General features: G+C 34.9%; 1 protein-coding gene across 18 annotated transcripts in view; it reads left to right on the top strand.

Annotated features, from left to right (window-relative positions):
- The window catches only part of DGKB (diacylglycerol kinase beta), a 402831-nt gene that overhangs the window by 252783 nt on the left and 132305 nt on the right, over nt 1-17743 (top strand). For all 18 annotated transcript variants that reach the window (XM_066991767.1, XM_066991771.1, XM_066991770.1 and 15 more), the window contains one exon: nt 3420-3484. In XM_066991767.1, coding sequence (XP_066847868.1) covers nt 3420-3484 — 65 coding nt within the window. The remainder of the gene's footprint in view (nt 1-3419; nt 3485-17743) is intronic.

Here is a 17743-nt window from a genome sequence, read left to right as displayed (position 1 = left end):
CTGTGCATTCAAGGGCTTAAAAAAGCCATCAGGCAGTATTAACCTAAAAAAGCCTTAGCAGCTCCCCTGCTTACCTGTGGGACTTATCTGGAATTTATCTGTGTATAGTAACTAGTCTGTTTTACAGTCTCCATTGACAAAGCCATAGCCTTTCAGCAGTTTTTGTAAATTGTTCTGATGTGTGCCCACCTCATGTTGGGTACATCAAAATTAGCTATGTGTATCACTTTTTTTTTTTTTTTTCCTCTCAGCTCATTATGTTAGTTGATCTATTTTGGAGTCAGAAAATGTTCAGGCAGGGGAAAAAATTCAGTCAAATCAACCTTGCATAGAAACAACTGCCTGTTTGCCATCTGCAGTGGGCATTGATCCCTAGCTTGTTTGTGCCTTGCATTTGTTATGCATGAGTAAGCACATTAGCCTTTTCATTTCATTCATTAGACAGTTAGTCCTTGATTAGTGTTTCCTAGTTTCTGTCAAATATGCTACTACTCCTTTGTTCATTTTGTCTTGAGTCTGTCTTTTGCTTCAATGTAGAGAAAATTAACAGTTAACCACAACAGTAGTTCATTTATTTATTTATTTATTTTCATATAGAACTGGATAACAAATGTACTTTTCTAACGTTGGCACATCTAATGTGGGATAACGTATGAATAATAGGTTTTTCTAGAGTTAACAGAGTTATTATTTTAGTTCAGCTGGCAGGCTTTGTTTAGCAGAGTGACGTCTCAGGGTTTACTGTCAGCTTTATTTTATCCATCTTCAAAAACTGTGGGATCACCTGGATATTTGTGGATATTTACCTTATAAAATTGCATTGCACATGGAAATAAATTTAAAGTAATTATAAGTGTAGTTTGACAAGTTTCTGATGACAGTTTGGATGACAGGACAGAACTACTGTGCATTTTATGACTAACACTAGTTCAGTCCCTAGAGCTTTTTCTTCTCATGTCCTTGTGGGACAGTAAAGTGTCAAATAACAATTCCATTCTCAAAGATGATAGAAAAATAAATAAGTAGATGTAATCTTCATAAAACAACAAATTATATTCATTTTTAGAAACTGTGTAATTAGATCATGAATAAAGTGAGTATTTCAATCGAATCAGTACATCTAGTGATGCAACTAATAGATTGCGCTGGTGCGGCCTCACCTTGAGTACTGTGTGCAGTTCTGGGCACCACAGTACAAAAAGGACATCAAACTTTTGGAGAGTGTCCAGAGGAGGGCGATGAAGGTGGTGAAGGGCCTACAGGGGAAGACGTATGAGGAGCGGCTGAGGTCACTGGGCCTGTTCAGCCTGGAGAAGAGGAGGCTGAGGGGGGACCTCATCGCAGTCTACAACTTCCTCGTGAGGCGGAGTAGAGGGGCAGGGGACCTTTTCTCCGTAAACACCAGTGATAGGACCCGCAGGAATGGTGTTGAACTGAGGCAGGGGAAGTTTAGGCTGGACATCAGGAAGAGGTTCTTCACCAAGAGGGTGGTTGCACACTGAAACAGGCTCCCCAGGGAAGTAGTCACTGCACCAAGCCTGTCTGAATTTAAGAAGTGATTGGACTGTGCACTTAGTCAGATGGTCTAAACTTTTGGGTAGACCTGTGCGGTGACAGGAGTTGGACTTGATGATCCTTGTGGGTCACTTCCAACTCAGGATATTCTATGATTCTATTATTATTTTGTCACTGATCACAAGTCATGTTGCTAAAAACATTCTACATTCTACATCCTTACATACGTAGAGTGCATATAAAATGTAATCACTTACTGCCTTTTATTCATAATCTTAAAAAAATATATACATTTTATCAATTTATCTAAATGATTCTTTTTTGGACATAGTATTAAAGTTCATGCATTTATTTTCCAAAGTACTTGTGGTTTAGTAAACCAAACCCGGAGGCTGGATTAGTTTGTTCTCTGAAAGATACCCTGTTAGTAAAACAAAGTCTTAGTAAATAAAGACCTGTTTTAGTCATGGTGTTGTATCCATGTTTGATGTTATTGGTGCCTGTATATCTGCACTAAATACTTGCTTGCTTATTTATATTAATTACATTAAAGTTGATGTGTTTAAATAAAAATGATTTTAAACAAAATATCTTAATCATGTTTGGAATCAGCAACAAGATAAAATTTAAGTAAAGTATTTCATGTTCTTTTTCCCCCAAATTTTAATTTGCTGATTTTGATAGTTTGAAAATCATTTAAAATATTGCTAGATATAGACTTCATACTGAATTTGATACTTCTCTCAAATTCTTTGTTTTTTATATTTCTATAATCTTTTAAGTTGTTTCTTATACACGATAGTTGATTATAGTGATATTGTGTTTGTAGTTTCTGTCAAACTATTTACATTTTCATTTCATTTACAATTCATTTAAAATTCTTACTAACTAAACTAACACTTTGCATATGTATATTCTTATATATGCAGCATTTTAAGACATAATTATGAAAACACGATCCAATGTTTACCATCTTCTGCAAGACTGTAGAGTTGGTAGATTTCATACTCTCACACCTCATTTAATACATACATTAAAAGATGAAAACAAAATTTGTGCTTTCTTAATTCCCAGTTTGTATCTTTTTTATGAATTATTAAGTGAAATAAATATGACATTATCTAGAATGAGGAAAAAATTATTTTTATACCTGAGGAAAACATTACTTTCATACCTGCAATATAAATGCTGTGAAAACTGATTCTAGCAGAGCAGTTCGAAATACTTTATTTTCAGCAACTTCCACCATTACAATGGTTTGATTTTCTTTAAAATGTTACACACATCTTTCATTTTGGTATTTCATTTCAAATACACATTTGATTCTATTATTAACATCATTTTTTATTTTTTCAAAACACTTTAATAGTATATACCTAATTTAAAAGTCTCTTTTTTTATATTAATAACCATTTCCCCCCAGATCATTTCCACCCTGACATAGAGGAAAGATATCTCAGCAGTTATTTTCATTTTCTACCAAATTCTATAGAAAGATTTGGTCTTACACAAATATCAAGCTGTATGTGCATAATAACTCTGCTAAATCTATCACTTAGCATTTCTAAAGCTAGAGATTTCATGGACTTTAGTATTTCAACAACAACAAAAATAAAAAGAACTGTGTTAATGTTCTAATAAAGAAGTTGAAGCTTCTTTCAGTAAATGTAATATCATGTCTGATTTCTAAAAAGGAATAATGGAGACTGTAACAAGTGTAATAAATTAATTACATTCAGATAGATCTCATTCTTGGAACAGTGTGCCTGTAAACTTTCTAAGTGATCAGACTATTGCTCTTGTTGAAAATAGTAGTTAATAAAACACCTTAAAACAATATGCCTTGTTTACATTTTTGTAATTTTCCTGTTATGGTAGATTTATGGTTTTCTTTTTCCTGCTAGGATGCTTCAATTGCCCACAGATTCCATATCATGAGAGAAAAACATCCAGAGAAGTTCAACAGTAGGTAAGAAACTCAAAATGCTTGCATGTGAAAGATTATCTCCATTTCATTATATTATGTTCTGTAAGGGGTTAAATTTTGCACAGCCTTTAAAATATTGATTCTTATAAAAGAGAGGAAATCAATGCATTTTATATTAAGTATATGCTCCCAGACTGCTTGTAGCATAACTGTTTCATATCTGGTATTTCAACTGAAATGAATAGCATTATAAATAAACTGTTCTCACATGCAAAATGTTTGACTTGTAAGACTAGCACGGACAAGATGATGCATTGTGGTAACTGAGGATCCATGAATTGACACTTTGCCATTAGGCACTGAAGAACACTTATTAGACAGCTGCAGATGGTGATCCTTATGTTTCATTCCCACACGCACACTGGTACATTGACAGGGGGCTCTTCCATATATACTCTTAGTAAGGTCAAGTGAATGCCACTTTACACATAAATGCTTTTATCATTAAATAGCTTTGGATATGTAAAAAAGTCAGGAATGAGACTTTGCATCTGTTCCTTGTGTTGCTTTTTTGAATTTGGAATGTTATCTCAGAGCTTTTCTGGAAATTAAAAATGTATTACAACATGTACTGTAAATTCACCTCCTTTCAATATCTGGTTTGTTGAGTAGATAATATTCACAATGCAATGCTTATGTTTTTCTATTTAGGTAATCTAGCAATCAGTTGTGATGGATAAAAGCAACATTTTAGAAACTTTAATTAACATGTAAAGGCACATGAGGAGAGAAAAGTAAGATGTGAAGTTCTTTGCAATATAAAATGAATATGTGTAAATAATTATTGAAACGAATGTTTTGTCATGTCTGCAGACTTTCTTCAGTTCTCCATCAGGGTCAACTGGAAGATCTTGTTTAGATGCCGATCTTCATAGACCTTAGGATGATAAAATATGTTGTTTATGCAGCCTCATTAGGGCTGTAGAGAGTGATGCTTGAACATGTTTGAATATTATTTAACTTACAGTTTTCATGTTGCAAGTATAAATTTTACACTTAACAGTCCAAGATGGGGGCTTTTTTCCTAAAATACTCAATCTGTTTAGTATATATGCAATGACATACGAGAACCAAACTATATATTTCTCTTTAAGTTCCACACTAAACATTTATGTTATATGACCACTTTCTACCTCCGATTCTTCTCATTCTGAAAGAATTATACTGTGAAAAGATCTGAACTTAAGCCTGCACATCCAAATGTATCATACTCATTCAGAAAGATATTGGACATTTAGCAAATGCAGATATTCTAGGCCCTGAAAATGAAGCTAGTTTATCAGTGGTCTTTCTGCATATTTTCAGCAGTTGGCAATTATAATTTATAAAAAGCTCAGCTAATAACGTGAGTTTCAGATCAGATTTCATGTCACAATAAATCATACGCCATTAATAACATCTGCTAACAGGCTCACCTTGAAATTCATCTATATTTTAAGAAACCTGAGGTTTCTAACATTATCTTAAAGAAATTAATTACAAAAATATATAGTTCCAGTCCCTGTGTGCTTTGGTACAGTGGTATTGAAAGAACTTGAAAAAAAGGAAGGATTCTCTGGGTGTTGAAAGACTATTTAGAATGATTACGCATTTCTAAAAAAAGAATGTAAAGACTTGAACAAAGTATTGTAATAGAGACTGATTTTTTTTAAGTTACTTCTTTTGTGTAGTAAGAAAAAAATGTGGATTTCTATTTTTGTTGAATAGAATTTTCCAAATGATGTTAGTTCACAAATAGTTTGTTCCACTAACAGTTATTAGCATGTGGCAATGCTCCATAATATGCTGTAGCAGCGTTTTCCTGCAGTGTGTGAAAATAAAACTCTTATTTAGATGTCTGTGAAACCACAAGACTTTTTTTTTTTTTAACCACTTTTTTTCACCAGTGTGGAATTTTCTGTGTGATCTAAATGATTTAGGATCAGCAAGTGCATCTCAGGTCAGATTCATAGTGCGCTCCATGGTTAATAGCACTTACTCATTTGGAAATCCTGCATTGTCACTTGTGAATCTCTCTCATGACTTTTAAAATTAATTCTTTTGTAGCTTTGTTATTTTTTTCTTGCCTGATTTTCCAAAGTTTTGCACTCCCACAGCTATCATTCAGTTTCGTAAAGCAGATCCTTGCCCTAAGGTTCAACTTTGAAAATGAATATATAAAACGTTTTCTCACTGAAAAGAAACTGTGAGTTTACGCTACATGCAGGAGTCTTTTGAAACCCAAAGGTACTGTATTTACTCCAGTGATGTTACTTAAGGTTAAGTTTGGGGTTGGAGAATCTTTTGCCTTAAATACTGGTATTGATGATCCTTATATTTGTATGAATATTTCTTGACGTGCTGATGCCATGTTTCATGTGTAAATAGATCATACCAGTATGGAAACTCTTGATATGCTGTACTTGTGTATGAAAGCAGAATCTTTCTGCACTTGTTTACCTTCTCAGAATGAAAATGAGAACATACCACAAGGCTTATAAGGACTTTTTAATCACTACTTACTAATATTGTAGAATACTTTGGAAGTAGATGACTAATTATTATGAACTCTGACATATTTTGAAACTGCAGTGTTCATAAGTTTTAGTTTTTAGGTTCGTAGTACAAAGACTTGGTACTGACTTATTAAAAAGGGAAAGAAATTAAATAAAACGTGGATTTCTAAACTGCCTAGAGATGTTTAGACATTTAGGTCTTTGAAAAATCTCTGATTAAGATAAGTATATGTAAATACAAATGAATTAAAAACCTGTTGTTTCTTAAGTCTTCATATGACTTAGTGGCTACCTTGTGTCATTTCTTTTCAATGAAGCACCTGTATGTTTCAGATTGTTATTAAGCTGAAGTCAAGTCCCTTTGTCAAATGGGTGTCCTCTGTTCAGAATCTTAAGTTAATCAGTCTTAATAACTAATGTCTTAGTTACTTAAAAATACTTGTATGCTGTAATATATAGAATGGCTTTATATGATTTTATAAATAGGGCTCAGCATAAGTATCTTACAGAGATTGTAAAATATTCATTACTTGTTTGTAAAAATGGATCTGCAGGAGAAAAATTTTTCTTTTGGTGATGGTCAAATAGAAAAGAAGGGAAGTGAGAACACAGCAGCATCCCCACTTCTGTCAAAAGAATGAATCCTAATAAGTCTTTTTAAGTAATCGTATCTTATGATCGTTAGCACACACATTAGAAGCCAGCACTGGCATTGCATTAAGGTTTTAAAAAACAGAATCTCAGCTGTCGTGGTACCTACTCCACAGGTCTGAAATGCAGAGAACCCTGTGTGCAAGAGAGCAGGGTTTGCTTCCCATCATCTCTTACTTAAGAATAGGGTCAAACTTCCTACTTTCAGTGTGGAAGGGCTGTGTTAACCTCAGGGGGAAGAAAACTTGCAAAAGACAGCATTTCAAGTAACAGTATCATTAAACTAGGACGTACTGTTGAAATAACGATTCAGTTAGGCCAAAATGCCCTGCAGGGAGATCTGTGTAAACATCATAGACTTGATGCTGGGAATAACAGATGTATGAGTTATGTGACCAGAATATACACATGGAAACAAAGAAAACATTCAACAACTAAAAAAATCATTCAAGTTGATATTAACTATTTTAAAGTAATATTCAGTTAAATTAGGAATGCTAATTTGACTCTCTAGCACCCAATAGTATACAAGGTATTTCTTAGTCTTGGTAAATTAAAGTAGGATTTATAAATTGCATTTACAGTTTTAAGTATATCATCTTTGAGATTTTCAAACATCAGTCAATTTTCCTCTCTTATGTAGAGGAAATCAGTATGCAGAAAAGGTTCCTATTCCTCGTAACTCAATTTGTATCATGTTCTTGACCATGTACTTCTGAGATTCCCTTTCAACTTGTTTACTTATGCTTTTATTTAATCTGGAATGGCCACTGAAAAAAAAGATGGCGGAAATGGAAAGTAAATGAATCTTTAGCATGTTATCCCATGTGCCCCAGCTGGAGTACTGAACTATAATGTGTAGTCATCATAGTAAAGCATCTTGTCTGACATCAAAATAAATAAATAGGTAAATAAATAAATAAATCCTTTCATGTGCTGTATCTGAAAAGATTTTTAAACCAGCCTGGCAGCAAATAAACTACAATACAGTTATTCTACTCAAATATCGTAGATTCCCCAGATCCCTTGCTGTTGAAAGCAAGTAGTAATTCCAGTTTGGTGACTGAAAGTTTAAAACTTTCTGCTTATTTTTGCATACAGCAACCTCAGATTAAAAGCAAAACAGTTTGTCATGGGGTGGATAAAATGCTACATTCTCAGATGTATTTAGTCTTCGTTTTAAGATTGGTTTATTTAGCTTCGAATTGAGATGTCAAAATGTTTCAATTTGAATAGAACAAAACTAGATATTTTCATTATTATTGCAGTTTTTTCAGCGTAAGTGATGTAGTCTTTAGGGTTGAACCACAAGTACATATTTAAAGTGAATAAACTAATCATCAATACACAGTTTCTAACTTGAATTACAGACATTTCATCCTTTCCTGTTTCCTTCAACCTCTCCTCCCTTCCATGTTGTGACAGAGCTGAAAACGCTTAAAACGAAAGCATGGGCCCCATGCAGAGACCAGATTGCAGACATCTGTTACCTGTCCCATTGAACTGACAGGTTTCTTTTCATAAAAGAATAAGACTCCAGGGAGCAACACCTCTGAACTCAGGCAGTATTGCTGCAATAGTAGTCATAAGAAGCAGCAACTCTAGGCAAAAAAATAAAAAAACAAAAAACAAAACATATGACCGAGTCTGAAATATTTTCACATTATCCAGATGTGGTTTGTAGTTATACAGCCTACTCTGCATAGCTCTTGCTTGTAATGCTTATAGGCAGAAAAATAAATAAATAAATAAATAAAAAGTAAAGAATCATCATCATGAAGATAAGTAAAAGTCTTAATTATCATAAGATAAGTAAAGAAGAATCATCATGTCTTTTGTCAGACTTCAACCATGGAGTAGTTCATCTCTAGAAAAACTGCCTGAAGTGTATCATGCGTGTTTGAGTTCCCTGATCTGGGACAAAACTAATAGGATTGTTTTTATACTACCTTGCAGCTATTCTCTTGACTTCACCTAGAGTTATTGAATCCTTAGTGTAAGGACTATGCAGATATCCACTTAATACAGTTTATATCTGCGAAAGATACAAAAATATTATATATTTACTTGATTTTTACAACAGCCTGAGTCTGTCACGTTGCAGCTTGGGTTAACACATTAAATTATATTAAAAATGTTTATTTTTCCTTAGACATCCTTATTTCATTCAAGATATATTAGTCCATAATAAGTTCCCAAAAGAGGACACTTGGAGAATAATGCTGATTCAGCCTACCTATGTCTGTTGCATATAGAGCAAAATTGACAGCAATGTGCATCTCCAGTATCTGTGCCTTTCTCAGATACAAAATTTCACATTTTTGTCATTTATCTAGAAAGCAATAATAGACTAAGGACTTAATGCTATGGATATGCTAGTCAGTCATGGGAATATGCTAGCTGACATGCTAGTCGGTCGAAGTAAGGTATTGTCCTGCTCTACTCTGCACTGGTGCGGCCTCACCTCGAGTGCTACATGCAGTTTTGGGCACCACACTATAAAAAGGATGTGAAACTATTGGAGAGTGTCCAGAGAAGGGCTACGGTGAAGGGCCTAGATGGGAAGACATACGAGGAGCGGCTGAGGTCACTTGGCGTGTTCAGCCTGGAAAAGAGGAGGCTGAGGGGAGACCTCATCACAGTCTATAGCTTCCTCATGAGGGGGAGTGGGGGGGTAGGTGATATCTGGGCAGGTGACCAGCGATAGGACCCGAGGAAATGGTGTCTAGTTGCAACTGGGGAGGTTCAGGCTGGATATCAGGAAAAGGTTCTTCACTGAGAGGGCTGTTGTGCACTGGAACAGGCTCCCCAGGGCTGTAGTCACAGCACCAAGCCTGTCGGAGTTTAAAAAGCATTTGGACTGTGCTCTCAGTCATATGGTCTGAATTTTTGGGTAAACCTGTGTGGCGCCAGGAGTTGGACTCAGTGATCCTTGTGGGTCCCTTCCAACTCGGGATATTCTATGATTCTATATCTTTTACTCTGTTTAAGACTATTCTGTAGTGGCTGTAGGGGAAGCTGGTGTGATTGGAGAGCACTAGGTTCGGATTCATGAGGACTAGAGGTAGTGTGCTGTAAAAAATTCATTCTAAGTAGAGGACTGGCAGTTCTATATATCCCCTGTGATTTCAAACTACATCTTTGAAAACAGTGGACTGTATCAGACCCTATGCGGAGCAGTGACTATCTCCTTCTTAGGGTGCTCAGTTATCAAGTTCACTACTGCTGGACTAAAATGGGTTCAGGTTCTGTACTGATATGGTGGTAAGGGTTATCTGCTCACTCGGCATATTCACTGGAGTGGATTATTGTGAAACACTTGCCATTCTGGACTGTTAATAATGAACAAATAATTGAAATAGACACTTGTTAATATTGAAAAGATATGGGGATGTTTTTCCTTTAAGGAATTGTAAGCACTTTAAAGATATGTAATGATACTCAGTTGCTAAAGAAACAGTTGCAGTAGAAATTGTCAAGTAGAATGTGTGTTAAAGGGTGAAAATCATTGCATTGTCTAGGATAAAGGATTGTTCTACATGGTGCACAATGATATAAAGGAATTGGCCCAGCATGCTTTCTGCAAGTAACAAACTGTTGATTCACAACAGGTCTATCCATATGCTATAGGCCAACGTCAATAAAATCTAATTTTCTTCAACTGATGTCAGGCTAGCAAAGGATTTTATTGAAGATGATGTTTCTTTCCTCAGAGTGGGTCATTGAACTTTTTCAATGGATTGAAGTGTCTGTTGAATGTTCTACACATTCTTTAATTAATTAAAAACTACTGCCTTTTTTTATTACAATGCTTTAAAGGTAAACTTCACTGTATAGGAATTAAATCTGAGTCTCTTTCACTGTATAGTCACACCATTTGAAATAAAAAATTAATAGTACAATGACAGAAAAAGCTTTCTGACTACTTTCATTTGTGGTAAATTCACATATGAAAAGAGTCTATAGAGGTATGAGAAACACTAACAAAACCACAAAACAGTTTACTATTTGTTTCTTGCTGATAGAACACGGTCAGGATTTTTTATACAAATGAATAAAGTTATATTCCCTGATTTTCTTGAGCACAAGCTCAAAATGCAATGTGATACTTGAACTGGAGAATATAACCAGTGCAAATTTGCAGCTGATTTTCAAACTTCATTTTGGATCAACTAATATTCAAATCTCTGAAGTAAATGACAGATCTTTACGTAAGTTTCATGTGGTTATATTTCATGTTTATAACAGATGCTGGGCTTTATAAACAGTTAAGCAGCAGCCCTTTCTAATATATATCACCAAACCAGCAAAACATTTTTCAAAATCCAGTCAAGTTGCTAAATGGCCACAGTGCACTTGCATATAATATTATTGACAATATCCAAGCCATTAAAAGCAATGAAATGAATTGTTAAGAAATAAATTTTATACTTCCTATTTAATAAACATAAACACATTATTCTTTAGCACAAAGAAATTAAAATTTAATCACAATATGAAAGACTTTACTCCCTTTACTCTGACCTGTGGGTGCATTGTGGGTCTCTCCTCTCCTCTCCTCTCCTCTCCTCTCCTCTCCTCTCCTCTCCTCTCCTCCTCTCCTCTCCTCTCCTCTCCTCTCCTCTCCTCTCCTCTCCTCTCCTCTCCTCTCCTCTCCTCTCCTCTCCTCTCCTCTCCTCTCCTCTCCTCTCCTCTCCTCTCCTCTCCTCTCCTCTCCTCTCCTCTCCTCTCCTCTCCTCTCCTCTCCTCTCCTCTCCTCTCCCCTGCCCTCCCCTCTCCTTTCTTTTTTTATCCTTCCAGTAATTAATTCCAGTAATTAAGCCCCTATTTTTAGAGAATGTCATTATGCTGTCCTATACTACAGTAGCCATTGATAATGAGGGGAACCCAAATACCACTCCTTTAGTTGCCTTGTGCCTTAAGTCATGAGAAAATGGGTCATAGGTTTGCTTCAGCTCCAGAATCTTAAACTTAATATAACCCAAACTTCCAATTCTACACTCTGAAACTGCAGACTACTTTGTGTCATATTAGAAAGACTTTGGTAACTGGTAAACGCCAAAATAATGTAGCCAATCCCTCTAACCCTATACAAAACCTCAGTACTAATTTTAAAAATAAATTTTTGAATAGATTACCTGACGTAAAAAGTAATCCTTTCAAACAATGTGTCTGTTCCTGATTAAATACCCTATAGTTCTTATCTTTGCTAATTATATAGCTGAAGTGATTTTAAGTCCTCAGTGTATGTTATAAAGAGCCTGTGCCCCCATCTCCATCATTTCAGATAGCATTTTCCATTTCCCTCTTTATTCTGTTTGAACACAGTTTGCCTGGTTTATGTCTATGTATCAGTTTCATGAAAATAATCAGATTTCTTTCTGATTTGAAGTCTCTTATATTTATTACAATAAGTTACATAGACCTTTATAAGAAATAGACCTTTATAAGAAAATACAAAGCAAAAAGTATTCTTTCCAAGCATATACTGTATAGTAAACTATAATTTGTATCTCACAAAATAAGATAAATCCTGTGAATATCCTTCAGGTATAGTTCTTATTGACTTTTGATGTATATTGTAGTTTTATTAACATTGTATATATAGTTCCAAATAAAATATTTTAAATATACTATTTTTTTATAACATAGACCAATGTCATATAATGCACTTGTATGATACTTGTAGTGCATTTTTATGATTGTATGATAGATGTGGTTGTACTATAGTACTTACTGTTATAACTACATCATTGTGGCTAATGATGTCTTCAGAATAGTTTGGGGTGTTAGATTTACTTGTGAAATAACACCTACTACTTCTTTTTGTTACACCTGATAAAAACATAAATACATAATCAAAATTGAGAATTATATATCTTAGTATTGATTCTCTTTGGAATCAAAGTACCCAAATTATTATATCTATTTTATCTTATATTTAAACATATTTTCTCATTTTTATATATTTTATTTTTATCCTTTATATTACACATTTATACCTAAATTATACACATTTACATACCTTGGGGGTAGGGGGGAGAAGTGTTGTGAAATCACTACACGTTTTGTAATCTTTTCAACACCAGAGAAATATATTGGCTGAGTTGGTAATGTAAAGGAAATGTCTGTTGCTTATTCTGATAAGTGACACTGCTACTATTGAAGCCAAAGGTAGCTAAAAGTAAAAAGTAGTTTAAAGTGCCCTGCTCTCACCACATTTTATAGTCTGCTTAACAGGAGACCTGATGTGTTTGGGGAATACTCTTTTGGTCATTTACATCTTTCTTACTTATATTAGGATAACAGTTCTGTGCACTAGCATGGCACTGAAAGAAGACCTCCCCGCCTTCTCTTGTAAGTGTATCGCTAAATGAATGGCAACTATTAATCTAAATACTTTTTTTTTTTGGGGGGGGGGGGGGGGGGGGAAGGGGGGGCGATAGAGTGGAGAAAAAAGGTTGCTAACCTGGTCCAACAAAGATTGTTCATTCATTCATGTTGATTTAGGACTCTGCTCCATGCACTTCTGGAAATGCACACTGTGTGTACTATCTGTCTCTGTCAAGTGCTCTGTAATGTTCTATTTGGTAAGTGTTAAAATGGGCTCAGATCAACATGAGGACTGTAAGGTATGTGGCAGATTGTGAGCCATGGGTCAGAATGCCCTCTCTTCCAGCTCAAAAGGCCCAGAAAATCTCTCCGTGGAAACTGCAAAGCGGGATACAAGGCAGCTAAAGTAACATATGGGGAGCAATATTGTTTTGATATTGTGTCTCCAAATCTTAACAAACAATAGTTACAGAATTCTGATTTCCTTTATTGATCAGTGATTGTGCGGATGAGGTGGATGCTTGTAGTATGTCGTTGCATAAAGAGGATGACAGTAGAAAAAACAGGAAAGCATTGGACAAAAAGACTGTTACCTACTAAGTAATGTGAATCTATTAAGCTTGGCAAGTTTTCAAATTGTATCCACTTTGAATCCCTAGAAGTGTATTTACATATACCAGCAACTAATATTGTTATTTAGGTTAAAGAAATAATGTAGTATTTTAAGGTCATATTGAATTTACGTTAAATTGTTTTCCTGATCAGCCTAAAATTCAGACCCAGGCTATCATTTGAATCCACGTGGCATAGGTAGATGTGCTAAAAACTGCATAGGATTTTTTTTTTTAGTAGTCAGAGGGAGAGGCTGTCTGTTAGATATGTTTTGTTTTGTTTTATTTTATTTTCAAATTAGGCTTAGGGAACAGCTGCAAGTCATACGGCTTCTTGTTTCTTGAGAACTTTCAGTTATGCTTTTTTTTTTTTTTAATAAAGATTTGTCCATATGAGGAACAGCAAGGTCTGTTAACCTTTCTTGGAACATGCTATTTCTGAGCCAATTATGAAGATGTCTGAAGGCATCAAATGCTCTTTGGAACAGTAACTTGTGATTTGGGAGTATAGTGGTCAACTGAAGAACTTTCTCTGTGGTTAGAATATTTGTTCTCACAATATATTAAAAACAAAGACAGCATTGATTTTTTTATGCACTAAAATACTTCTTGAATGTTTTTCTTTTAGTTACGATGATATACTAATAACCATAGTAGCAGCAGAAGTAGCAGTAGATTCTTAAGTGATTTGGATTTTGATAGTAAAGCCTTGAAGGCTGTGTTAAACTGTCAATCTAGTTCGTTATTGAGATTTTGTTGATGTTCAGGAAAAAAGGATGTCTTAATCAAAGAAGTATGTTCTTGCTGGTATAAGGCAGCTGACAACTCACTCTGAATGAAAGCTTCAATATGTTTTGTTGCTTTGATTTCATACAGAATTGCAGCATAAATGTTCTGTGAAAGTGATTTGGGAACATACATTTAATTGTCAAATTGTTGTGGGCTTTTAAAAATTAAACCTGAGTGGATTGACCTGATTAAGTAGCACCTGTGCTTCAAAAAAATCCTTGCAGTTGCAAAGCTGTGCAGCAGCCATGCCACTGCAGCCATGGGACTGTTTTTAGACTGGCTTCATAGTAAGAAGCACTCACACACGAAGGAGATCAGGGGAGACAGTTCCCCCTTCTGATGGGGGGCAATCAGACACACTATGTTCACAACTATGGCAGAAAAGCAGAAAATAAGCAAGCAGGTGGGAATCTGACTCTGTTACCAGGTTGCCAGAGCACTAACCTTGTAAAGAGGCACTTTTGTATTGTTTGAAGTCTGGAAAAAGTCTGAGTGTTTAATTGTATTGCTTAAATTACTAACAATACTTATGCACTTCTTTATTCACGTGAGCAAAGTAAGTACCATGGAACCTGCACCCATCTGCTATGAAGGCGATGGTCTATGTGTAGCATCCTAGTTAAGTGCATACCAGAACAAGAGATTTTTGACCTCTTTTGTTACGTATAGAGTAAGAAAACAAAGACACTGAAGTATTTACAATCTGCCATATTTTATAAATGCACACAGCAGTCTTCCTTCTGTCTACCAAAGCTCCTTTGACATCACCCACAATGCTCAAAGACACTAAAATCATGGGATAAAAGCATATAGGCATGATGCAGAACAGTCCCTGTTGAAGAGACAAGTTAGATACTGCCAAGGAGAAAGAAGATGCCTATTGGGGCTAATCTGAACCTGCTCTTACTCCTCCAATTTCTCAAAATTCTCTCACTCAAGTAGAGTCACAGCAGATCTCCTCTGTAGTGAACTGCTGGTCTGTTTCTAAGGTGGATGGTACTGTAGTATCTGTGTGGAGCACAAGACCACATGTTCTTCTGTGGTTTAGAGTAGATTCAGACTACCTCAAGCACAAGGCAATACCCCTGCGGCTATCTTGCCTGTATTTCCAGAGCCATCCCAGCACTAGCTATGCACTGGTTGAGTACCCTAGAGCACAAGCTAGTGGCCAGTAGTCTCTCACAGTATCTCTCACCAATTTCTTCAAATGTAGTTCTTTTTAGCTGTCTTAAGTGAAGAAAGTCTTTGAGATGAAATCTTAACTTGTAAGACTGTTCTTGCTAAAAGGCATGTTTACCTTATGCCTACCTTTTTCTTCCTTTCTTATCTTACAGTGTCTCTTGTTCCTCTTTCTGCTTTTGACTCCTTTTTTCCTTGCCTTTCTTGACTTTACTTTGTTCCTTCACCTTATAAAACAATCAAGGATACAGATTTCAGCAAAACTACACTCTTGGTTAAGAAGGATTTCAATTTTTTATTATAAGGCTAAATTAAGAGCTACTTAATGCTCATGGTTTAGTGTTTTAATAAAAAAAAGGAAACGAATAAGTTGACAGAGCAAGAGAGAAGTGCTTTTCAGCCATGTCTCTCACTTGAGGTCTTAAATGTTGCTTTTGTTTGGACTATTTATTATTTTTCTGAAGTCTTTATTATATAATGTATATCTTTTTAATTTTTTCATTACATTTTTCTTATCTCTGAAACTATTACTGGTATACAGCTATATGTTGTGTACACTTCTACCAGAACACTCTTTGACAGTCTGAGAGCACTGCTAGAGATGCAGCCCTGTTTTAAAGCATGTAGAAATGAAAGCCCAATACATTCTGAAAAACAAAAAATATATAAGTATATATATCACTATATATATACATGTATATATATATTTATATATGTATAGTGATATATATACATATATATATATACTGATGCCATTGCAGGCTAAATAACTGCTATCCTCTTTTTCTAGAATTAATCATTTCTATGCTTTTTGAGAGCACTTTGAAATATCTACCTACAAATATAATCTTCTATTCTCCCAGAGTTTGGATTTGGGAATAAGCCTAAACTTTTGGAAGATATTAGTTCTAATTGGCCTGCCACTGTTTCTATTGAAAGCCTGATCTATCTGAGCTTTTATATTTTACACCTTTTATTACAAGGCATGCTATTGATCTTCACATTTATAAGTAAAAAATGCAGAGGCAGAGTTTATCATAAAATATTGACTTCATGGTTTGTTTCATTAACTCAAGTGCTGTCTTGTACATTAAAATTAAGTAACCTTCCAATATTTTAGACAGATTTTCTTATTTTACAGAGTACTGTTAATATTCCGTATATAGTGACATGGAATATTGGACCATTTTTTGATGACTGGATACACCTTACCCAAAAGCCACAGAGGTCAACATTTAACTCTATCAGATAATATTTAAGGAATATTAGTATCTTTGTGAGACTTTTTCTCACAAAGAATATAAATGTTAATGAGATCCAGAATGACAGTTTTATGAATGAAGTAATTATTGACTTTCACAACCAGTTTGATCCATCTTTCTGATGAGAAGACACATAGGATTTTTGAAAACTTTTGTGTGGATGGAACATCCAAATTTTTCTGACAGCTCAAGGCTTCATATTTTTTATGATTTTTATCCAGTCTTATAGAACAGAAGAAAAAAAATATGTAAAACATGGAAGGAAAATAAACCTAAGTTCTTTACCTTATGAAATTCTGGATTGCCTGTGAGGGCAATGTATTCTATTTTCTGGAAGGTGGCAAAAGTATGTAAAGTAAGTAAGATTCCTTTAGATGATAGCACTGGACAGAAAATAGTTTCCCCAATTTGAGGATATTTTTCCTATTTAAATAGTAAGGTAATTTGGGATTTAAACTAAAAAAAAAAAAAAAAAAATCCTCAGTGACAGAAAGGGTCCTTTGCTATTACCCTAAGAACTGCAGTGCTTTCTTGAAATGGGAGACTGCCAGCTTCAACACCCTGACTCAGTTTCTCCCTATGTGCCTCTCTTTTACTTAAGCATAAGTTGCCTTAATATTAAGTTAGTAGATTGGCAAAGAAGTTTTTTTGTTGTTGTTTTTTGGTGTTTTTTTCTTTCTTTCTTTCTTTTAATCTGTAATAGTGAATGTTTATTTATACTAAATAGAGTACCTGGACATCCTGAAACTGGTGGTTACAGTACAGGTCCATCTGAGAGACTTCTTCATTCTTTTCCTGCTGCCAGGGTGAAAACTCCAGCAAGTAACATTGAAAACCATGGCTAGAATTGCAAAGGTAAGAGCACTTGTCTGAGATGTTGAAGATACAGTTCCAGCCTTTAGTGCAAACATGGTACACATA

The sequence above is a fragment of the Anser cygnoides genome, chromosome 2 (assembly GCF_040182565.1).
Source record: "Anser cygnoides isolate HZ-2024a breed goose chromosome 2, Taihu_goose_T2T_genome, whole genome shotgun sequence".
NCBI classification, from domain to species: Eukaryota; Metazoa; Chordata; class Aves; order Anseriformes; family Anatidae; genus Anser; species Anser cygnoides.
This window is presented reverse-complemented; position numbering and strand designations above follow the sequence as displayed.